The sequence below is a fragment of the Crotalus tigris genome, unplaced genomic scaffold (assembly GCF_016545835.1).
Source record: "Crotalus tigris isolate CLP2741 ecotype Arizona unplaced genomic scaffold, ASM1654583v1 scf7180000018612.917631, whole genome shotgun sequence".
NCBI classification, from domain to species: domain Eukaryota; kingdom Metazoa; phylum Chordata; class Lepidosauria; order Squamata; family Viperidae; genus Crotalus; species Crotalus tigris.
Window position 1 is genome coordinate 349,978 of NW_024097107.1, and position 24,809 is coordinate 374,786.

At 43.0% G+C, this 24,809-nt stretch overlaps 1 protein-coding gene across 4 annotated transcripts in view; it reads left to right on the forward strand.

Annotated features, from left to right (window-relative positions):
• The window catches only part of MTMR14 (myotubularin related protein 14), a 109,788-nt gene that overhangs the window by 78,233 nt on the left and 6,746 nt on the right, over nucleotides 1-24,809 (forward strand). Inside the window, exon 18 of one of the 4 annotated variants that reach the window (XM_039355157.1) lies at nucleotides 2,973-3,362. The exons of 1 other annotated variant lie outside the window; for it this stretch is intronic. In XM_039355157.1, the coding sequence (XP_039211091.1) occupies nucleotides 2,973-3,063 (91 nt within the window). In that variant the 3' untranslated portion in view covers nucleotides 3,064-3,362. Of the gene's footprint in view, nucleotides 1-2,972; nucleotides 3,363-6,816; nucleotides 7,193-21,696; nucleotides 21,841-24,809 lie in introns of those variants that run through there. 2 more of the 4 variants (XM_039355155.1, XM_039355158.1) reach the window with 2 other exon arrangements.

Consider the following 24,809-nt stretch of genomic DNA (forward strand, 5'->3'; position numbering starts at 1 on the left):
GATTTGTCAAGAGCAAATCTTGCCAGATTTATCCTATTTCATTTTTGATCAAGTAGCTTCCTTAATAGGATGTGGGAGTACTGTAATAGCTCTTAACTTTTCCAAAACATTTAATTAAGTATCCCATTTCACGCAGATTAGCAAGTTAGCTAAGTGTGGGCTAAATGGCATAACAATTAAATAGAAATAGAGCTGGCTCAAAAATTATGCTCAAGAAGCGCTAATTCACGGTTCCTCAGCAAACTGGAGAGAATTGTCAAGTAGGATGCCGCAAGGATCGGGGTGGGATCCTCCGCCTTTTAATAGTTTTGTTAATAATTTGGATGAAGAGATGAAAGGAATACTTTTTAATACCAATTGTGTCGCTTTTAAAACAGCAACAGAAAAAGGTATGGGAAAAGGAAAAAGAACACAAAAATATATACATTACCAAAAATACAAGTGCTTAAATAAGTGAAAAATAAGGTACAAAGTATATTTTGTTAAAACAATACTTAAACAATGCTATATATACTTATCTAATACAAACATTATTCAAATTTATTTATTTCCAGTACACTTATATGATTATCATGCTTTTTAAAAACTTACTACACTTTGTATAAATAAGTTCCGTATTTCTTTATATTTATTCATACAAAAACTATATGTTTAATCCAGGGATCCCCAACCTATGGGCCATGGCCTACTGGCCACTGGTCTACAGTAAGTGCACAAAGAATCTAGTTATGTTATCCAGTTGTCAATTTCCTTGTACCCCCTATGCCAGTGGTGGTGAACCTATGGCACGGGTGCCAGAGGTGGCACTCGGAGCCCTCTCTGTGGGCACACATGCCATTGCCTCCCCCCGTGACCCCCTCCTCACAGCAGCCCTCCTGAAAGAGAGTCACCCCCGAGTGTGGCCCATGCAGAGCAGTGCAGCCAAGGACATGGCAGCCAGGCAATGTAGACAAGACTCTGCCCTCATGCCCCATCGTGCACAGTTGATCCTGCGGGGCGCGGGCAGAGGGCGTGGCTGCCATGGCGCTGCTGGGCGATCTGCGGTGGGCCCTGGAGGCGATGAGTGGCCCCTAAAAGGTTCACCATCACTGCCCTATGCAATTTAAGAGAATATTAGAGATGGAAGAAATATTTAATCAGATTTGCCAATGACACCAAGTTGGATGGTATATGTGTGTGGGGGAGGGTAACTAAGATCTTAGAAGACAAGAATGAAATCTCAAATAATATTAATAAGTTACTGGCCCTTTCCAAATCTATGATTCTATTATATTTGGTACAAAGACGACTAGAATAATTAGATCAAATCACAGGAGATGGACGGGGACCTGACAGCACACTTATGTGGGAAATCTGAAGTCTGTCTTTTCATTAGTGGCAAATTATATAAACAGCGCTTTTCTCCTACAGCAATCTATCACTGATGGTTGATTAGCAGCCATCTAAATAAGTGCCCATGGTATAAGCTGCATTATGCGTTAATTAACAAGATCAATTTTGACAATTCAAGTTAGCAAATTTCAGTACCTTGCTTTTATTGCAGGATATTGCACTATTTGGGCTAACCTGAGGGTACAAGCAGATAAGAACAATGAGAATCTTAATAATATATAGATCAATGGTTCTCAACCTGTCAGTCGGGACCCCATTTGGGGTCAAACGACCATTTCACGGGGTCGCCAAACAACGCAGTCCGCCATTTTTCCCCCTTTTCCTTAGCTGTGCTACTCCCTTTTATTCTATTGGCTTTTGAAAGCCAATAGAATAGACTCTCTTGAATAGAGTCTAATTCTATTGGCTTTCAAAAGCCAATAGGAATTGTCCAGGCTGTCTCTGCCCTGCTGGGCCCGCCAAAAGTCCCATTCTGCAAACGGTGCTGCACCAGTTGAGTAGTCCTCAACTTACGACCAGTTGAGTAGTCCTCGACTTACGACCGGTTGGGGGTCGCGGCATTAAAAAGGTTGAGAACCACTGATATAGATGGTAAGACTGCTAAAATGTTTTGCTTAAACTGCTACAGTATTTAGCCATGTAAGAATAAATGAGCATTATTTATTGTATTCTTAATGGATTTGATATTTTCATTGTTTGATTTCTAAAAGTTATTCACTTATATATCATAAAGATGCATATTTAGATCACGCAGAGTTATACAAAAATGAATTGTAACAGAACAAAGGAAGGTTAACAGTTTAAAAACACTAATGAAACACTGTGTCCTCTTTCCTATTATCGATCAAATAGAATCTAGCGTGGGAAGGGACCTTGGAGGTCTTCTAGTCCAACTTCCTACCCATGGCCAGAGGCCTTATACCAGTGGTGGCGAACCTATGGTACGTGTGCCAGAGGTGGCACTCAGAGCCCTCTCTGTTGGCACGCACGCTGCTAGCAGCAGGTCCATCAGGCCGCCACCCAGAGCAGGAGCCCCGCCCAGCACAAAGGAGGCGAAGCGGCCGACTAGCAAGCTCGAATAGAGGTGGTAGAGCAAAGGTCACCAACCATTGTCGATTGGTGGACTGGAAGAAAAGGGAGGGGGAAATTTTACATCCGTGCATGCGCACATGGGGCCACGAGCATACATGTGCTGCAAATGGGACGGGGCTAGTGCCTGCATGATACTCACTAGCCCTGCCCCGTTCTTGCGTGGTGCAGCGCCTTGTATCTGCACCCCGTGCCTTGCAGTATGGTGACTTGTTTTTGCTGCCAGAGGCGGCACTCGGAGGCGCCTCCCTACCCCCCTCAAGGGCACCACAATGCTACTGCGCCCCTGGCACTTTGTGATAAATAAATGGGTTTGGGGTTGCGGTTTGGGCACTCGGTCTCTAAAAGGTTCGCCATCACTGCCTTATACCATCCCAGACAGATGTTTGTCCAATCTTTTCTTGAAAACTTACAGTGATGGAGCGCCTACACCTCTGGGAAGCAAGATGTTCCATTGATTGTTCTGTCAGGAAATTTCTCTTTACTTCCAGACTGGAACTGTGTTTGACGAGCTTCCACCCACTGCTTCTTGCCCTGTCCTCAGGTGCTTTGGAGAATAAGTCAACCTTCTCTTTTTTGTGAGAGCCCCTCAAGTTCCAGAAGACAGCTATCATGTTACCCCTGATCCTTCTCTTTGTTAGGCTAGACATATCTAGTTCCCCTGTTCATCGTACAATTTAGCATCTGGATGTTTATCATCTTTGTTGCTCTTCTTTGCACTCCTTGTAAGCTCAGCATCTTGGTGACCAGAACTGGATTCAATATTCCAAGTGTGGCCTCAACTAGTGCATTATAAAGCAGTGCCCAGTGCTCAAGCTTTTCAAGATCCTTCTGAATCTTGAGTCTATTTTCTGTTTAGCAATTCCTCCCAGCTTGTTGTCATCCACAGGTTTCAGGAGCTCATCTTTGATCCCTTCATCTAGATCAGGGGTCTTCAAACTTGGCCCTTTTATGACTTGTGGACTTCAACTCCCAGAATTCCTCAGCCAGGCATGCTGGCTGAGGAATTCTGGGAGTTGAAGTCCACAAGTCATAAAAGGGCCAAGTTTGAAGACCCCTGCTGGCTGAGGAATTCTGGGAGTTGAAGTCCACAAGTCATAAAAGGGCCAAGTTTGAAGACCCCTGATCTAGGTCATTTAGAAGATGTTGAAGAACCTTGGAGTACCCCACCGCTTGCTTCACTCCATGTAGATAGAGTTCCACTGAGGACTACGTGTTGAGTGCAATTGGTCAGCCAACTGCGAATCCATCTGGTGGTGGTACGTCTGTCCCACATTGTTCTATCTTATCAAGAAGTAGGGTGTGGTCTACTTTGTCAAATGCCTTGCTGAAGTCCAAATGTACTATGTCCACTGCACTTCCCTGATGCACTAATTTAGTAGGGGTTTTTTTTGTACAATATTGCTCCAAATACCATTAATTTTTTTTTTCACGGCTCTCAGTTTTGAAATACAGGACCAGCAATATGTGCAGCTAGATTTTACCATCAATAGAAATGTAGCATGGAGCCAAGCTGTTTAATTTTTCATCTGAAAGTAGAGGCTTTTTTTTTTTTTTTTTATGCTCACTCAACTGTTTGGCAAAATCACTGCAGAAGAATCGTACCTATTGCTCATTCTGAAATTCCCTTTCATCCGAGCTGGATGTCTGTTTTAAGCATCCTGTGAGTCCAGTAAAAAGTATGAAAAAGAACGTGAATGTCTTTTCTGAAATGCTGTGGCTGTTTAAACATGTTTTATCTACTTGTTTTGGGCTTGAGTTTCATTGTCTCGAGGATCCTTCGACAAATCATAGTCTGGTTTTTCCCCAGTCTGAAGAAAAGGTTCACACTCCCAAGACATTTTGGTGCAAAAGAATATTGAACATAGGGTAATGCAGCTTGCTGGCAGAGTTAATTTTGGAAACCTTAGCCCCCCCTGCCCCTCCTGCCCCCCCCCCCAAGAAAAGAAGTGTATTTGCTTTGGGAAAAAAATGTAGTAATTGGTGACTCACTGCTATAAGGGATTGAGATAGAGCTGATTAGGTCCATCAAAACATGAAGTGTGAGGTCTGTCTGGGCCTGAAGATAGACACTTGGTCAGATATGTCTTCCCTATGAGCAAGAGACCAACTTCCCAAAAGTTCTAAGCTGCAGCAACCCTGATACCAGGGAAACAAATCTTGCCTTGTCAGAGACTTGAGATTCTTCAGTCAGGTCTAGTAACTCTGTCTCTGATCTGAAAATCAGACTATCCAGCTAACGGCACAGTCCAAAACTGCCATGCTGGCTCAGAGGACCATAAATTTTGGCAGGGAGGCAGTCGAGACGCGGCAGGAAAACTACCAGCTATATGCTGGTAGTAGATTTAATGAGAGGTATTTCAGTCTTTACACGGGGCCAGTTGTTGGAAATGCCTCTTTTATGGTATCTGCTGCTAGCTACTATGTTCTTGTTAGGGTTTCCTTTGGTCTGTTGTTTCACTGTGCTCCCCAACTCCTCTCTAGTTTTTGCTCAGCTTGCTGCGGCTTCTGTGGCCGCATATGATTGCCTAAGGTGCTTTAACACAAGCTGGATTGTTTCCTGTCTCTGGCTGCTGCCTTTACCGTAGGACTGAAAGGTATTTACAAGCTCCATAATTAACTTTAATGGGCAAGCTTCAGGAGATAATGGAAAACACAGAGCAAGGCTCAGCGTTGTTCCAAAACAGATTCCGAGGCTGATAAATTCTCTGACAATGTACCCTTCTCATTAATCCACGTGGGGACAAAGGACACTGCAAAGACCAGCAACCCCTTATTACTGTCTTTGAAGATTTGAAAAATCAGAGGCTTATAAAGTTCATGGTCTCCATTGTCTCTAGGTCAGTCTTTCACAACTTTGGTAACTTTAAGCTGTACGGACCAACTCCCAGAACTCCCCAGCCAGCATGCTGGGAATTCTGAAGAGTTGAAATCCACACAACTTAAAAGTTGCCAAGGTTGAGAAATACTGGTCGATGCACTAGTACCCAGAGTTTGAGAAACAAAATGAGCATTAAGTAAAGGTAAAGTTTATTTTGAACTAAATTTGTCTTGGACTTCCTCCATATACTGCAATTGCCTAGGCCAGGGGTAGGCAACCTTGGCTCTTTTATGACTCGTGGACTTCAACTCCCAGAATTCCTGAGCCATCACGGCTGGCTCAGGAATTCTGGGAGTTGAAGTCCACGAGTCATAAAAAAGCCAAGGTTGCCTACCCCTGCCCTAGGAAGAAGGTAATGGCAAACCACTTCCCAAAAAAACCTTGCAAAGTAATATGCAGGAACTAGTCCAGGCAGTTGCCAGCAGCCAACACTGACTCTAAGGCACACACAGCCTAAGGTGCAGCCCGGATTCTCCCTTGTGTCCTCCCATCTAAATACTCAGCAGACCTAGACAAGTTTAGCTGTTTGTCTTCCAAGCATTGTTAATTTAACAGTATAAAAGGCTTGGAGGGATGTCCGTCATGATGGAAATACAGCGATGAAAGGATATAATTGGTTCAAAAAGAATATAAGCAAAAGAAAGGGAGGAATTGTGCTTTGTGCCAAAATGATTCACCTCTGCTTAGAAATCCAAGTGAATTAATTAGGCAATAAAGTCGGGTGCGTCTTGGTTAAATGAAGAAAAGAACGAATCAAAGCAATATTGGTGGTCTTACAGTTTTCTCGCCAGCTGCCAGGCCCAAGTCCAAATACAACACAATGAGGTTCATTCAAGTCCAGTTCTTTTATTTACCTACTCCTAGTAGACAGACTGTTGTGAGACTAAAGCTATAACTTTCCAACCTAACGATATACAGGTTGTTCTTGACTTACAACCTGAACTGAACCCAAAATTTTATGTTGCTGAGTTAGACATTTGTTAAGTGAGTTTTGCTTCATTTTACGACCTTTCTTGCCACAGTTGTTAAGTTAGTAACGCTGTTGTTAAGTGAATCTGGCTTCCCCCATTGACTTTGCTTGTCAGAAGGTCTCAAAAGAGGATCACATGACCCCGGGACACACTGCAACCGTCCTAGATATGAGTCAGTTGCCAAGCGTCTGAATTTTGATCACCTGACCATGGGGATACCGCAACGATCATAAGTGTGAAAAACGATCATAAGTCACTTTTTTCAGTGCCGTTGTAACTTCAAAAGGCTACTAAGTGAACCCCTGCAAGTCAAGGACTACCCTGTGCCCTGGGAGATTCTGGGGTGTGGTTACCCTGAACCTTTTTCCTCTGCCTCGTGTTCAGTTCAGGACTGTGCAGTCTCTCGTCTGGGGCCCCTCTTTGCGATGTGCTGCTTCTATCCCGGGAATCTGCAGTCCCTCCGTCTATCTTGTCTCCCTCCAGTTCTCCTTCAGTTGCCCCATTGCCATCACACCAGCCAAGGAGACGCTATGGATGAAACGCCTGTAAACTAACTGCAGCTTTTTCAAAGAAGCATGAAGTGGTGGCGATTGGCGACTGGTTATCCTATCTTTTGGGGGAGACAAATTTTGCCCAGCAAAGTTTTTCAGGAAAACAGTTTTGGTGGTCGTTGACAGCTTTCTCTGTCTGAAGGCGGAGGAAACAACAAGAGGATCGTCTGCCCTTAATAACCTGTAAGGGATACTTTATTGAGCAAGTGAAAATTACACAAAGGTGAGAGGAAAGTGTTCATCTAACGCTGGAGAGCTTGCTTGCCGGGTGTGTTCAGAGACGAATTGTGGACTTTAAAAAAAAAAAATAGATATTCATAAAACTGGTTTAGCAAGTTATAAGTTGGATTATGCGATAGGAGAAACTGATGGGAAAAAGAGTGTTCCAGATGGTAGGAAATCCTGAAAAAGGATATAACTAAAAGCAAACTGGCAAGGAATTTCAGTGAGGGGGGGGGAAATAGAGAGAGCAGCAGAAGAAACGTAGCCACACAATAAGCTTAATGAGGATCTGAAAGAAAAAAGAAAAAAAAAACCATAGGAGATGGAAAGTGGACCAGCTCCCAAAGGAAAAGTGCTGAGAGAATGAAATTGGGAAAGAGGTCTGGGAATGGTTCTTGCATCCAAAGTGGATTCCTTGTAGGGAAGGCAGGCTAGGATGTCATAAGATGTCATAACAAGGATGTTCGTTTCTGTTTTTTTTATATATATATAATTTTTGCAGTTTTATTTTGGTTGTGAGCTGCCCAGAGTTGCACTCTGAAATGGGCAGCCATCTTTTAAATAAAACTAAAATAAAGCTATTTTGTCCTTTACATTTATTGAGAATAGAAGTACTCTTCTAAGTAAATTCAATCTTGCTGTTGAAACGTTGTGTTCAAAGAAAGCATCTCAAGCATTTATGTAAATATGATTTAACTATATAGCTGTCTGCAGCATCTCAAAGGGGGGGGTGGTCCTTTCCTGGGACTACATGGCTGCCTTCTGCAGTTGCTGTGTGATCTCAAGATGACACCCAGCCACTTGACGATGTTCCAGAGAGATGCTGGGTTCACATTCCCAAACTCTCCGAAGCATCATTTGCATATTGAATTCAAAGCATTGCAGAATCCTACAGCTTAATACGGGAGGTTTGTGGTCCCTTGGAAATGTTCAAGATGAAATCCCAAGACAAAGTATTGTAATAGGTGACTTCAGTTATTGTTCCAGAGACTGGTAAATTACGTGTTTCCATCCAAGAAACCATGGATAGAAGCCGGTCAAGGGAGAAGCAACCTGGAATTAAGGAGAAACTTCCTGACAGAACAATCAGTGGAACGACCTGCCTCCAGAAGTTGTGGATGCTCCAACACTGGAGGTTTTTAAGAAGAGATTGGACAACATTTGTCTGAAATGGTATAAGCCAGGGGTAGGCAACCTTGGCTCTTTTATGACTCGTGGACTTCAACTCCCAGAATTCCTGAGCCAGCATGGATCAGCTTGGAAACTCTCTTTCCCCTCAGCATGGCCAGCTCAGGAATTCTGGGAGTTGAAGTCCACGAGTCATAAAAGAGCCAAGGTTGCCTACCCCTGGTATAGGGTGTTCTGCCTGAGCAGGAGGGGTGGGGGGATTGGACTCCAAAGTCCCTTCCAGTTCTGTTATTCTGATCATATCAAGGAGGCACTAGCATCATATATATTATTAGTATTGTTTTTTTAGATATCCACAACAGTTAATGGTGAATGTGGAGAGAGGCCTAGGACGTGGCATGAGAAATGTTAATACCAGTGTTAATACCAACTTTACAATTCCTTGGTAAGGCCACACTTGGAATACTGCATCCAGTTTTGGTCACCGCGATGTAAAAAAGATGTTGAGACTCTAGAAAGAGTACAGAGAAGAGCAACAATGATGATTAGAGGTCTGGAGGCTAAAACATATAAGGAACGGTTACTGGAATTGGGTATGCCTAGTTTAATGAAGAGAAGGATGAGGGGGGACATGATAGCAGTCTTCCAGTATCTCAGGGGCTGCCCCAAGGAAGAGGGAGTCAAGCTATTCTCCAAAGCGCCTGAAGGCAGCACAAGAAGCAACGGATAGAAAGTAACCAAGGAGAGAAGCAGCCTAGAACTAAGGAGAAACTTCCTGACAGTTAGAACAATTAACCAGTGGAACAACCTGCCTCCAGAAGCGGTGAATGCTCCAACACTGGAAGCTTTTAAGAAGAGACCGGACAGCCGTTTGTCCGAAATGGTATAGGATTTCCTACCTGAGCAGGGGGTTGGACTAGATGACCTCCAAGGTCCCTTCCAACTTTATTATTATTATTAATATTAATATTATTAATATTAAACAAATGGTGCGGAACTCCTTTTCACTAGTGAGCATTATACTGACATACATAATTCACACTAGAAAAGTTGAAGAATGCCAACACCATTTTTATTTATTTGGGGGAAAGAACTTGATTTAAAGAGAAAGGACCGGCAAAAAGAAAAGGGAGAAGAGTACACTGCAGCGTCATCTCTGCAGAATGTATTCAGCAAGAATATATGTATTTTGCAGTTGTAGGAAAGAATTTGTAAATCAAAATGATCCCCAGTTTAAGAAGAACCTCGCTGGGTCAACCTAAAATCTGTCCAGTGTAACATTCCGTACTGCAGACTAATTAGCCAAACACTTCCAAGAAGCTAAAAAGTTCAGGTCAGGAAAATGTGTTTCCTTAGACTGGTGGACTTCAACTCCCAGAATTCCTTAGCCAGCACAGGGAATTCTGGGAGTTGGTCTACTACATCTTGAACCTGTTGAGTTCAAAGAACTGCTCTATAGCAAGTGGCCTTTAAGGCATGCCCAAATGACAAGAAGAAGTAAGACGGAGAAGCTTACACAAAAGAAATGCAACTTTGCAATAAGGGATACAGAGAGATTTTATAAAGCAAGGGTTCCCAACCGGGGCTGCTCGCACCCCCTGGGGGTGCAAGACAATATTCTAGGGGGTAGGAAAACTTGGCTTTTCAAAATTATAGTTTATATCAGGGGTGTCAAACTCAATTTCATTGAGAACCGCATCAGCATTGTGGTTGCCCTCGGGGGGGGGGGTGTGGCCTGGGTGAGTGCGGCCCTACTGGGTGGGCGTGGATGAAGTAAGTGTGGCCTACTGGGTGGGCATGGCCAGCTCTACATCGTTCGTGTCAAGGGTGCCTGTGGGGGCCTGGGCAGGAGTGGGACAGATCTGAGGGTCTCTGGCAGAAGGGGTGGGACCGGGCAAATGCCAAGACATGGTCCATTTCTTCATTCCTCACAAAGGGTGACACTCCCCAGCATGCACCCAGGGGCGGGGCCGACGCGGTAGGGGCTGCTTCCTCGCTGTTTCTAGATGGCCTTGCGGAGCTAAGACTGAATGCATTTCAGCATAGATGGCTACCACAAAATTGTACATTGGCTCCCGGACGGCCCCCAGGCCTTGTGTTTGACATGTCTGGTTTATATGCATAATTCATTGCCGTTATTTTGAACTTTTGTAAGGGGTATGAGAATATATCAGAAGCGTTCTAGGGGCTCTGGGAACCGCTGATATAAAGGAACATATTGCTAATGAAGAAATCCAGCACACAAAATCCTTAAATCAGAGCAGAGAACTGGCCTGGGAGGTGGTTGGGCAGCTGAATGACATGGGAATACTAATGGAAGGCAGTAGAAAACTGAATTAATCCTTGGATTAATCAGACAACAGATGTCTTCGTAACAGAAGATGTAGGTCAGCTACCTGTGCTTGAGCCGATATAGAAAGCTAGGAAAGGAGTCGGAGGAGATGAAGCAAATAATGATGGGAAAAGCTTATCCTTAAATTTATTAACAATTTAATGCCTTCAAGTTCAGATGGGAATGCTTTGAAGAGAACCAATGAATTTTGCCTGGCATCATACACAGGCCTACTGCTAAAAGATGGTCCTAACTTTTTATTAACAAACTGAAAACCTTCGGCTTCAGATCGTTAAAGTGAAATTTCTCTGGTCTTTTATCTACTTCCTATAAATGTGCAGTGCTTTGGGGTTTGGAGAAGATGGATAGATTATATTCAGAATAAATATGAGACTAAAAAGTATTATCTAGCTTATGAGTAAATTTTAGATTATTATTAATAGTTTAATATGGTTGAATTTATATTATTTTTAGCATTATGGTTTAATTATATTATTATTTTCGTTTTTAATTTGTTAATATTTATTTTGAAAAGGAGTTAAAGTATGTTATGGATTGTTAGTATAGTTGGGTAATGTTAGTTAGATTATGATTGTTTATTTGTAACCCTGTAATCAGCTCTGGGGAGGGGGGGAGGGATTTGGGATATATATTGTATAAAATCTTTAAAACTTTTAATAAAAAAAAATGTGCAGTGCTTTGGGTCCACCATCACGACGGTTTCTCAAGAGCAAGTGTGAGCACCTTTCAATACTTCCTTAAAGAAGATGTGTCTTTTCCTGGGATTTTAGGATAGGGTCCTTGGTGCCTGGTTGTTTTCTTGCAAATGTTTCAGTACCCAATGGCTTAACATCACTGAGAGCACCAAGGACCTCACAGTTCAACCCTGAGCTAGAGGTGTCTATGGAGATTCTCAGTCGTCCAGGTCACGATTGTCCCAAAGGTGCTTTTTCCAAAAGGCAGCTGGATTTTCTTGTTTTTTTGTTTTTTTTTCCCTTGAAGACGTTTCGCTTCTCATCCGAGAAGCCAGAACTGAAAAAGCTTCTCGGATGAAAAGCGAAACATCTTCAAAGAAGAACAAAAAAGTCCACTTGCTTTTTGGAAAAGCACCTTTTTAGAACCTGGGCTCTTCTACCAGCATTTTATGGTAGCCACGTGATACAAGAAAAACGTGCTTTTAAATTAAGGAGGTGCCCACAGGGTGTAACCAGGTGTTTTAGAGTGGGAGTGGATGGGCTTTTGTACATCCTTGCTGAACCACCTTCAACCACCACACCGTACAAAGTTGTCTTTGTTCTTTAAAATTTCCCTTTTCAGAGCATCTCATCCCCTCCATCCAACCATTACATTCATAATCAACCCAGTCATTTTTCTTTATTTTTTTTTCCACCGCTCGCTGGTTTTACCACTTGTTTTGCCACTTGTTCATTCTCAGAAGTAACCCACCCAGCCTATCATAACTTCTGTTGTGTTGGCCACTTATTTTTAAATTTAATCTGTGTTAATTCAGCAACTCTACGTTCTTGATCCTGTCTCTTCTTGTTTTACAACATTCGCTTTTCAAATACCCCTTTATCGGTGCATTCAACATAACTAGTATATTGCTTTTACTAGCTTAAATATGATATAGCAAATGTTAAGGGAAATAGAGAAGAAATACTTGATGATGTAACCTGAGATATGTACTAAAGATTTTGTTATTGAACTATTGATTAATCCAATCACCACGTTGCCTTCCAAATACTCAAATGTAAAACTGGAAAACCAATAAAATATTATTAAAAAAAACATACTAGTATATTTCTCCTACTGTTCTCTCACTTCCGTATAGCATAGTGGGCAGGAAGGAACATATTCTTATACAAAGCCGTTTTCCATTCTTCCCAGAAGCATTTATTCATTAGATCAGGGGTCCTCAATCTTGGCAACTTTAAGACTTGTGGACTTCAACTCCCAGAATTCCTCAGCCAGCAAAGCTAGCTGAGGAATTCTGGGAGTTGAAATCCACAAGTCTTAAAGTTGCCAAGGTTGAGGACCCCTGCATTAGATAGACCAAAGTCTTTGCAATTGCATTTGCGTGTTTTCTTGGGGTTTTTTATAGTAATTTGATTACAGTTTATAATTACAATAAAAATTCATAAAAAATAGAATAAAAAGAAAGAGTAGAAGGTGCAGAAAAGAAAGGAAGAAATAGAAAAGAATACAATAAAGAAAAAGAAAATAAATATATAAAGAAGTGGCTTGCCACCTTCATCACAGCAAGTATAAGCAATTTTAGTAATTTATGACCTTCTCTTAGAATACAGCAAACGATCGTGTTTTTTTTTCCAATATCCCATCTCTTCTAATCTATAAACAGATCCAAAAAGCAACATCATTTCAGTCCCGGTGTCAGTAAGAATCTGTTAAGAATTACCAGAGATAACATAACTATTTTAACCTTGATCAAACACTACATTTCTTCCTTTTACTTCTAGCAGTCATAATCTTTAATCCTTTCAAATATCGTTGTAGAATTTTCTTTTTTTTTTTCGTTTCTTCTCACAAAATTCTTCAAAACTTTATCAAGCCTCTTTTGTAAATCCAATATAGGGAAGTTATCCAAGTCACTCTTTCAGTTTGTTATTTGTATATCATTTTTCATTAGTAAGACCTATGCTGATGTACTGTCTTTTTCTATATATTCCATTTTGTGGCCTGTCATTTTTAAATTCACTTTCAAATCAGCTGAAGCCTTGTCTGGTTAATCATTTAGACACAGTCTATCAATAGGCACAGAACGTATTCAAATTAATTTCCCAGTTCGTTGTTCAAAAATATTCTTTAGTGTGTCCAATATTAAAATAGTTTGCTTCATTTTATAATTGTAGGTTGAATTTATGTGCTTTTTTCCTTTAGTTTAATCTTTAGTTCTCTCTGGTACCCAATTTTTAAAATCATCTTTTTTTTAAAAAAAAAAATCAAAATAAAGCATTTTTCCACAGGAAAGTGATTTTTGTAGGCATTCTCTCCTGTGCCTGGCCTGATCCCTCTCCCTGCTTAGCGACAGAATTGCCAATCTCAGTTGTGGTCCCTAAATGAGGATTACCTGTAATGCTTCTGTAGTTTTTGCATGAATTACAGTGCAGCCTGATTCTACAGTTGTTGAAATTCATTTTTTTTCTCATTAATCTACACTCAGTACCCCATAATGACAAAGTGAAAGAATTTTAGAAATGTCTGTAAATTTATTAAAAAGAAAAAAATTGAAATATCACATTGGTGTAAGTATTCAGATGATCTCTTGATTGTTACTGACATGTTTCTACACCTTGATAGGAGTCTACCTGTGATAAATTGATTGGATATGATTTGGAAAGGTACATACCTCTCTATAGAGAGGTATAGAAGACCTCATAGTTGGCAGCAAAGCAAAAGCCATAAGATCAAAGGAACAACCTACAGAGCTCAGAAACAGGATTACTACAAGACACAGATCTGGGGAAGGCTACAATAAAATTTCTGCTGCACTGAAGGTTCCTAGGAGCACAGTGGCCTCCATAATTCTCAAATGGAAGAAATTTGGCACAACTAGGACTCTTCCAAGAGCTGGTCACCCAGTTAACCTGAGTCATTGGGGGAGAAGGTTCTTATTAGAGAGGTGACCAAAAACCTGATGGTCACTCTGACTGAGCTCCAGAGATCCTGTGTGGAAATGGTTCAGAATTCCAGAAGGACAACTATCACTGCAGCCCTCCACCAATCCGGGTTTTATGGCAGAATGGTTAGCCCAGGGGTCTTCAAACATGGCCCTTTTATGACTTGTGGACTTCAACTCCCAGAATTTTGAGAGTTGAAGTCCACAACTCATAAAAGGGCCAAGTTTGAAGACCCCTGGGCTAGACAGAAGCCTCTCCTCAGTGCAAAACACATGAAAGCCCACTTGGAGTTTACAAAAAAAAACACACACCTGAAGGTCTCTCAGACTGTGAGGAACAAGATTCTCTGGTCTGATGAAACCAAGACTGAACTGTTTGGCCTCAATTCTAAATGTTATGTCTGGAGGAAACCAGGCACCGCTCATCACCTGTCCAATATCATCCCAACAGTGAAGCATGGTGGCAGCAGCATCATGCTGTGGAGGTGTTTTTTAGCAGCAGGGGAGACTGGGAGACTGGTCACAGTTGAGGGAAACTTGAATGGCGCAAAGTACAGGGATATCCTCAATGAAAACCTGTTCCACAGAGCTAAGGACTTCAGACTGGGCCAAAGGTTCACTTTCCAACATAACTATCTTAAGCATTCAGTCAAGACAACACAGGAATGGCTTAGGGACAACTCTGTGAATGTCCTAGAGTTCAATAGGGAGAGAGAGAGAGAGAGAGTAAGTCTTACAGCCACTCTATAGGCCAGTGGTGGCGAACCTATGGCACACTTGCCAGAGGCGGCACTCAGAGCCCTCTTTGTGGGCACACGCACCATGCCCCGGAGATGGCAATTGTCCCTCTTCAACCAGCCGCCTGCTAACTCGCCGAGGTCCCACGTGGTCGGTTGCATCCCAGCATGGCTGGTTTCCTTCCCCCATCCCATCTCTCCTGGCCTCGCATGCTCTCCTTTTCCCGGGCACGACCCACTGCATCGCCTCCTCAGCTGTTGGCTGGCCATCCAGCTTAGAGGCGGCTTCTCTGAAATGCTGGCGGCAGACTGCGGAGCCCCAGAGTCCACCGGTCGAGGGGCCCTCATGTGCTCGCTGGCCTCTGTGTGCGGGGGCCGATGGTGTCAGGCAGCAGCCACCCCAGCCCCTGCCTCGCCTTGCCCTGCAACAATGGAATCTCCACCCTATCTCGCCTTGCCTCACCTCAGCCCGCAGGACAAGCCGCCTGCCCATCGCCCCACCTGCCAGAGACCCCCTGGATCTTCCCCAACCCTGCCCGGTCCCCACAGGCATCCTCCCCACGAGCAACATCGAGATGACCACACCCACTTTGGCCACACCCACCCAGTTTGCCATGACCACAGTCACGCCTACCCAGTGGGCCACGCCCGCCTGGCACCCGGCGATAAATAAGTGGGTTTTTGGGTTGCAGTTTGGGCACTCGGTCTCTAAAAGGTTCGCCATCACTGCTATAGGCAAACCGCATCCATATTTAAACATTTCCATCAATTACATTGTGTATTTCTGCAACCTTATTATTTTCCACCATTTTCCCAGGATTTGTGATTTCTTTTTCATCAACTTTCATTTCGGTTCCACTCTGATATATAGCTCTCAATCCTATTACTACAGATTTGCTGCTCTCCATTATTATAGTTTGAGTCAACTTAGATAGCTTGAAAAGGGAAATTAGACAAAATGTACAGTGTATAATGGTTGCTACTCATTAAAGTACTCATTATCTCTTAATACCCGCTGCTGTGGTACATGAATGCAAGATGCTGTTGCTCACACATGCTACATGTGGCTTGACCAGCTATTCTGAGAACAAAAATGCTGATTTCTTACCTTCAGGCTGAGTCCCAACACTGGTTTGTAGGCAAGAGAAAGAGAATATCTCATTCTAGGAAGGTGAACTGTGCACATCAAGCTTGTCTCATGGACAATCTTCACAGTTTCTCCTTTTCTCAATATTATTTCTTCAACTCTTCTCTAAAATTTTATGAACTAGAAACTTGTTGTAATCTTTCATGAGAGTAGAACATCCCAGGATATTTAGATACTAGATTCTATAGTCGGAGCAGAACAGCTGGAACAAAATACAGCAAGCTATGGCATTAGTAAAGTCTTGCAGTTGAATCTCTTTTGGGCTAAGGCAGTGTTTCTAACCTTGACCATTTTAAGGCATGTGGACTTCAACTCCCAGAATTCCACAGCCAGCAATGGCTGGCTAAGAGTTACTGGGCTAAGGCCTTTGTTTTTCGTCTTTGGTTGTGTTCTGTGGACATGCCAGATCTTTGGCATTTCTCTTTCTTTTGATTTGCTGATCAAGAAACTAGCAGTTATCTCCTTTGCCTCTGCTTCTTGCACTCCACTGGCTTTCCTTTGACTTTATTAATTATAGTTCTTAATTGGACTTCTTGCTTGCAAACCTCTCTGGTCTGAACTTTGTCAGAATGTAAAACAAGGGGAAGCCCCAAATTTTGGGAAAGTTTGATTATGCAATATATATGAGATGAAGATTAACATTAGTCTTATCTACAGCTCTTAGTCCCGTTCTGTCCCTTTATGCCTGCCCCGTTATTTTGTTCTTGTTGTTATTTTGCTTTTCCAAACATTGCCTACTTCAAGATGTTTGGACTTCATCTCCCAGAATTCCCCAGCCAGCATACATGCCATGCTGGCAGAAGGATTCTGGGAGTTGAAGTCCACACATCTTAAGGTGGGCAAGGTTGGGAAAAACTAAACCTCTAGACCAGTGGTTCTCAACCTTTTTAATGCCACAACCCCCAACCAGTCGTAAGTCGAGGACTACTCAACTGGTCGTAAGTCGAGGACTACTCAACTGGTGCAGCACCGTTTGCAGAATGGGACTTTTGGTGGGCTCAGCAGGGCAGAGACAGCCTGGACAATTCCTATTGGCTTTTGAAAGCCAATAGAATTAGACTCTATTCAAGAGAGTCTATTCTATTGGCTTTCAAAAGCCAATAGAATAAAAGGGAGTAGCCAGCTAAGGAAAAGGGGAAAAAATGGCGGACTGCGTTGTTTGGCGACCCCCGTGAAATGGTCGTTCAACCCCAAATGGGGTCCCAACCCACAAGTTGAGAACCACTGATCTAGACCGCTAACTTCTTCTGAGGTAATTCCTCTCAGATGGAACAGTGTTTTCTACCATTCCTATTGCGGAAGTCCTCTTGGCTGCCTGAAACCTCCTTAACTGACCCTCGTTTCTCGTATCTCAGTCCCAGGACATCAGTGCTGTTCCGGTTATTGAATAATTCTTCTCTGCTCTGGTTCAGTCACTTGCTACTCTCTTTCCTCTGTCCCCAAAATGATCTTCTTGTCAGAGTTGCTCTCTACCCTTGCACAAGGAGGGGATGGTTGCTATGACTTCAGTGAAAGAAACATTGTACTGGTGTGTTAGTTGCCTCGGGGAGCCATTAACACCTGACCCCATCAGATCCATCAATTTCCCTAACACGCAGGTTTCCTTGTTCAGCTGATTCTTCCACAATGCTGCCCCGCTGTCAGCCCTTTGAGGTGGGCAAAGTCAGGAAACAGGAATCCTTGGGAGACTTGCAATGTATTTCAGTGCAGCTGGGGTAGTAACAGACTCCCGAAAGCCTGTCAGCGCCCTTCTCTGTTTGGTTTTGCACCCGATGCAATTGAGGTGGAGTTGTGTTTTAAGTTCCTTTCTCAAGCTTTCTATATTCCCAAGACCTTTTTATAGCTGCTTAACATTTCCCTTCACTTTCTCTCAGTCAAACCCACATTCCTTTACATACTTTTCAGTTCTGCCCCCTGGCAAGCAAGATTTGCCGGCTTCCTTCTCTTAAACCGTCTTCAAAGAAGACGGGACTGGGCTTCCAGATATTTCTTTCCTTCCCTCCTTTCCCCACCCCCCACCCCCATTTTATTATGCTACAAATAAATCTATAGTGAACATGTACACAAAATCATTCTCTTGTAAGTAACTGAAGGTAACTGTGAAGGTCCCTTTTCTTGGCATGTTTTTTTTTCTTTAGACAAATCTGCTTTTCCTCCAGAATTATCCTCGGAAAGATCCAAGGATAAAAGACTGCCAACAGATTCCTGAACTTAGCATGTAGGAAGTCAGAATGGATGCCTAACATCAGTCCCTATTAGTCACAGTGCCCATGTGGAGATTCGTTGGAGAGCAAGGATGGAGAATTTCAGGGAAATATCCCATCAGCTTTTATGACAAATTGCAAGCAATCCATCACCTAAGCCCTGTTAGTTACGTTTTTGGATAAGCGCTTGGGGAAAAAAATTGAGAAGCTTTTTATAAGTTACAACCTTGAAAAGTCCAGGAGTCAATAAATACAAAGCTAATACAGACAGTCCTCAACTTAACAACAGCTCATTTAGTGACGGCACTGAAAAAAGTGACCATTTTTTCATACTTTTTGCTACTGTTGCAGCCCCTCCCACGGTCACATGATCAAAATTCGGATGCTTGGCAACTGGTTCGTAGTAGTAGTAGTAGTAGTAGTAGTAGTAGTAGTAGTAGTAGTAGTAAACCCCAGTCTTAACAATTGTCAATAAGAAAGACAAAGAAGTCTGGATAGTGGACGTGGCAGTGCCTGGAATCAGCAGAATAGACGAGAAAGAACTGGAGAAGATAACAAAATACAAAGACCTACAAATAGAAATAGAAAGACTGTGGCAAAAGCAAGCAAGGGTAGTACCAATAGTCACAGGCTCCTTAGGTGCAATCCCAAAACAACTGGAGCACCACTTGAACACTATTGGCATTGAGAAATTTGCTATTAGTCAATTGCAAAAGGCGGCCTTACTAGGAACTGCTTCCATCCTGCGACGATATCTGTAATACCATCAAACATCCACATCTGCCTATCCCAGGTCCTTGGGAAGGACTCGATAGGTAGACAAAAATGCCAAATCCAGTCTAAACATCTGGCTGACTGCACAATGATCAATAATAATAATAATAGAGTTGGAAGGGATCTTGGAGGTCATCTAGTCCAATCCCCTGCTCAGGCAGGAAACCCTATACCATTTCAGACAAATGGCTGTCCAGTCTCTTCTTGAAAACTTCCAGTGATGAAGCACCTACAATTACTAAAGTCAGGTTGTTCCACTGGTTAATTGTTCTAACTGTCAGGAAGTTCCTCCTTAGTTCTAGGTTGCTTCTCTCCTTGATTGGTTTCCATCCGTTGCTTCTTGTCCTGCCTTATGACGGTTGCAGTGTCCCAGGGTCAAGTGTTCATTTTTTGTGACTTTCTTACAAGCAAAGTCAATGAGGTCAAGCAATGTGAAGCCACTTAACAATCATGTTACTAACAACTGCAATGATTCACTTAACAACTGTGGCGAGAAAATGGGACAAAACTCACTTAACAAATGTCTCACTTAGCAACATAAATTTTGGGCTCGGTTATGGTCATATGTTGAGGTCTAGCTGTACTTACATCTTAGATCACTGAATCACCCTGACCAGGAGATAATCCAGGCAATGGTCTAGACTCAATAACAAAGTGTGAAAGCACAATTGCTTTCCTGTTCCTGCAGCCAGAAGTGGCAATTACCTGTGGCAACACTGAAGGGTATCAAGGGGAAATGTGTGAGGCTGGCAACTGTTAAAAATGGAAGACAAAGTAGGTTATCGGTATTATATAGTTGCCTTTTCAGACTATTATTCTGGATTGTTCTTTGTACATACAAATGACCCTTCAGGCAAGGCATCCATTATTACTGTAAATCAGGTCTGTGGGCTCCAATTGAAATAAATATCCTGAAGGATCTTTTTTTTTTTAATACTTTCCTTGTGACCTTGCTATCGCAGAACTGATGTTCTGTGTTTCCTTCAGCTTTACTTCATCCAAATTGCCCGGCTTGTATTATGATAGGCCTGGCCTGTTTTATGATTATGCTCCAACACTGGAAGTTTTTAAGAAGAGACTGGACAACCATTTGTCCGAAATGGTATAGGGTTTCCTGCCTGAGCAGGGGGTTGGACTAGATGACCTCCAAGGTCCCTTCCAACTCTGTTATTCTGTTCTGTTCTGATATACTACTATCACAGCAGGGCTTTTCAACCAGTGGTACGGGTACCACCTGTGGTACATTGGCACCTGGCAGGTGGTACGCGACCATCCTAGAAAAGTGATAGTGGGGGAGGGGAATGACCTGAACCGGCGCAGCACCGCACAAGCCTGAGCGAGAGATGGCTGGAGCTGCAGGCCTGTCAGGGCTTAGCGGAAGCGCCAGGATCAGTGCTTCTTCAGGGCTGTCAGGGCTCAGCGCAAGTGCCAGGATCAGCACCAGGCTCCAGCTGGAGCTTGGCACTGATCCTGGCGCTTCTGCTGAGCCCAGAAGAAGCACCGATCAGCTGGAATGTTGCAGCATCTCCAGGGTCTTGTGATTTACATTCAGATGCTTGGCAACTGATTCATATTTATGACGGTCACAGTGTCCCAGGGTCATGTGAAGTGACCAAAACCTGCTGCAACCACCCAGCAGATGGGTGGAATAAAAACCAAACACTCCCCACCCCACCCCTGCTGCCAATCCTCAACAGAAATGCTCACAACAATGAAAACCTCGGACAGGAGGAAGAGCGCCGTTGGGCAGGCAGGCAGGTGTCTTGCTCGGCTGTGGCTCGGGGGGCACTTTTTTCAGTGCCATTGTAACTTCGAACAGTCACTAAGCGAACTGTTATAAGTCGAGGGCTACCTTACTTTATCACTTTTTTCCTTTTTGGGGGGGGGTCATCAAGTTTTTGACACCTTGCTAGGTGACTGGTGGTACTCGGATGTTGCTATATCCTAAAAGTGGTAAAATGGGTGAAAAGGTTGAAAAGTCCTGAATCACAGCATACCAACCAGCTCTGCCTTCTGGAACAACAGGAAGAGCACTGATGAGAGATTTGAAAAGTATCTTGTTGGAAGAAGATGAAGATCCACACGCTCCGAAGAGTTCTCCACTTTGCTATCACCAAATCACCTTCTTACCTTAAGCTCCATTTTTGCCTTCCATCTACTCAGATACCTGTTTTTGCCATCCAAGTCCTGTTTGGGAAGGGCTGTAGTTTCCCGGAAAATTGGGAATATTGTTTCCAGGTTGGAGCTCTCCTCTGTCTGTGTTTGCCAGAGCTCAGTTTGTGCCGTACAGAACTTGAGTGTTAGGGGACCCCCTGGCCCATATGACGTTGTGTGAGTATACACTTGTATGGATACAGCCTCCGTTTCTTGGGCTCTTAAGCGTGATGGCTATTGGACCTTGCAGCTCCAAGATGACCGCTGCCTGCTTTGAACTAGAGCACTTTTCCTTGGCGTGTCTTTCACTCTAGACCACGGGCTCTGTGGTCCTCCATACTTTTTTTTTTTTTTTTTAATGCCCCTGCAACAATTTGCATTGCCGTGTAACTTTTAAGGTGCTAAATGCCAGTGAATCTTTTTAGCAGAAGACCTGAACGAAGCCACTGATTTGCATCATCTCTCTCTCTGCTTCAGATCAACTGACCTTTCTCTTCCCGGATCCTCCATCTCCACCGACTTTGGCAGCTGGCAGATGGTAACAGGGAGCGGCAGTATACAGGAGCAGGCTGACTCCTCCTCTCTCTGCAGCTTCCCAGATGAGCTCCCTAACAGTTCCTTGTAAGTGCTCAAGATCTCTGAATGGAAGGAACCTGCTTTGCATGTTGGAGGTCTCTGCTTCAGTCCCCGGCATTCTAGAATTAAAAGAATTGGTCCAGGAAAAGGAATCTTCCTAAGATCCTCAGGGGTCACTTAACTGGTCAAGACTGATATGATCAGTTTCTTTCTTACAAGTCCCTGCCTAGGAAAACCATAGCTTGGCTGGCAATCAGATTGGCTTCTCCTCAAGTCCTGGGGCCAGACGTAGCTCATGTGTTCCTCAGATACCTGTGGACTTTTAATCCATCAAAATGCTTTTTTTTTTTTTTTTTTTTGCAAAGAGTTGTGTACGGTATGTAGACCTTGGATGCTTGAATCATACCTGTCCAATTCAAATTCTGTCCCCCCCGGGCCCCATTAGGGGAACATGACCAACTGCTGTGCATTTCTTACCCATTTGTTTTCAGCGTGGGCTTTTATTAACCTCGTCTTTCGCATTATTAACTTCTTCCGGGTAACCCTTGAAACGGTGAGCCTCCTTTCAGGATTTAATTAGCTTAAGCTGCATCTTTGAGCTAAAGCGTTCCCTTGGACTATTTTCTAGGGTCTCTCTTCTTAGGCACAGGGATTCTCTTTTCTTTCTTTCTTTCCAGTGTCCTTCACTTCCAAACTCGGCAAAAGAATAAGCAGTCAGCTGAATCATCTTTCCTTTCTACTCTTACAATCCAATCCTACGTATTTTGGCCAAGCAAAGTGTTATAGCCATTGTGCTCCAAAGGGGGGGGGGGGGCAAAAAAAACCCCATCAGTAATAAATGCATCCCATTTTGAAAGGTAATGTTCGAAGTGGCAGATCAGGATGGGTATTATGAGATGGCCTGTTCTTGCGTCTTTAGAGGGCAACATAGCCACTCATTCCCCTTTGCAGATTGCCGTCTACGTGCTAATAGATGCTTGGAAAGTGCATTTGAGAAAAACCATCTGTAACACCAATACAGGTTAGGCTTTGTTCTTTACCTGCCCATCATCAAGAAGCCCCTCTTGACAGTTGCTCACAGGGTACATTTGCAGCATCTCACCAGCCTTAGTTAAGCCACAATCCTTTTTTTCCTCATACTGCAATTCCTGTCCCCTCCAAGGGAAGGGATTATGCAAAGACAGGGTTTGGAACTGCCGCAGAAACTCTTACGTCATATAGACCTTGGGTCTCCATTCTACGGTTGCATGCAAAAACTTTCTCAAATGTTATCTTTCAGTCCACAGATAGTCCTTGACTTAGGACCACCATTGAACCCCAAATTTCTTTTTCTAAATGAGACAGTTGTTAAAGTGAGGCTTCGCCCCATTTTGCCCCACTTTCTTGCCACCGTTGTTAAGAGAATCACTGCAGTTTGTTAAGTTAGTAACACGGTTGTTAAGTGAATCTGGCTTCCCCATTGACTTGGCTTGTCCGAAAGTCACAAAGGATGATCACATGACTCCGGGACACAGTTGCCAAGCGTCTGGATTTTGATCACGTGATCATGGGGATGCTGCAAGCAGTTGTAAGTGTAAAAAATGGTCCTAAGTCACTTTTTTCAGTGCAGTTGCAATTTCTAACAGTCACTAAATGGATGGTGATAAGTCGAGAACTACCTATAATCCCTAGGTAAGTAGAAGCTAGCATAATCTATAGATGGCACAAAGCAAAGCATCTTTCTGCAAATAGCATCTTTCTGCAAATCTGAATTGCACGCTCACTATTTGTGTGCCATTTCCAGATTCAGAGTAAGAAAATGGCGACTAGCAGAAGTGCAATTGTTGGATACCCTTCCAGTTGATTCCAGTGCTACTTTTTAAACTGTTATTGAGAAGGTCCAAAAAGGTGACTGATTTATCAAGCCTGGAATTAACCAAAAACAATGACCGTTCCATAGATGAGCCAAATACTCTGACACTTCTGACTCCTCAATTTGTGACTGCTGTTCTGTCTACAGTCAGCTATTGTGTATTTCCCTAAGTAGCTGTTTGAGCATCTGAAGATGAAAGGAACTCACTCTTACAAAGTAGAGGATGGTTAATAAGAAAAAACTCCAAATGCTTCCAGCTAACAGTTTAAGAAACTGGAGTTTTGTGAAACTGCTGACATCAGAGCAATATTATAGAACATCAAGAAAAATATCTGCTAGAACTGCTCCCAAACTGGCCGTATCTGCAAAACCCACAAGTGACTGCAAAAAAAACCTGCTGACACTGGAATAGATATAAACAAGTCCACATTTTACAGCATTACCTGTACGACGATCTGGGTAGGAGAGTCTTGAGAAGGAAACTTTCTTTCCAGCCTCATCACAAACATAATTGTCTAAAGCAGAAGCGGGGAACTGTGGCCTCTTTATGGCGTGTGGACTTCAGCTCCCAGAATTCCTGAGCCAGCCATGCTGAGGAGAAAGGGAGAGGTTTCCAAGCTGAGCCATGCTGGCTGAGGAATTCTGGAGTTGAAGTCCACAGGTCATAAAAGGGTCATAGTTCCCCACCCCTGGTCTAAAGCATGCAGAATAAAATCTTAATAAAACCTTGTCCCAATGAAGTTATCTTGTTTGGTAATGAAACATCTACAAGCAAACAACCGAGCTCAGAGAGTACCAAGAGCCCCACAGTTCAACCCTGAGCCACTAATATTCTCCTCTATCCAAACTTTGATAAGCCTGAAATGTTTTACAACAGGGGTCTTCAAACTTGTCAACTTTAAGACTTGTGGACTTCAACTCCCAGAATTAGAAGACCCCTGTTTTAGAACAAAACATTTGGATTGATGAAAGAATAGTATCCCCATAGCCATTCCCAATACTCTTGGAGAAAAAAGGATGGAGCATTTGAAAAAAGGAACAACTTGCCAGCTGTTGAGCATAGTTTTATTATTCTTTGAGGTTGTGTAGCAGCCAGTGACACAGGAAATAACCATGTGAGTGGAAGGATGAATTGGGCTCATCTAAATATTCTAGGAACTAC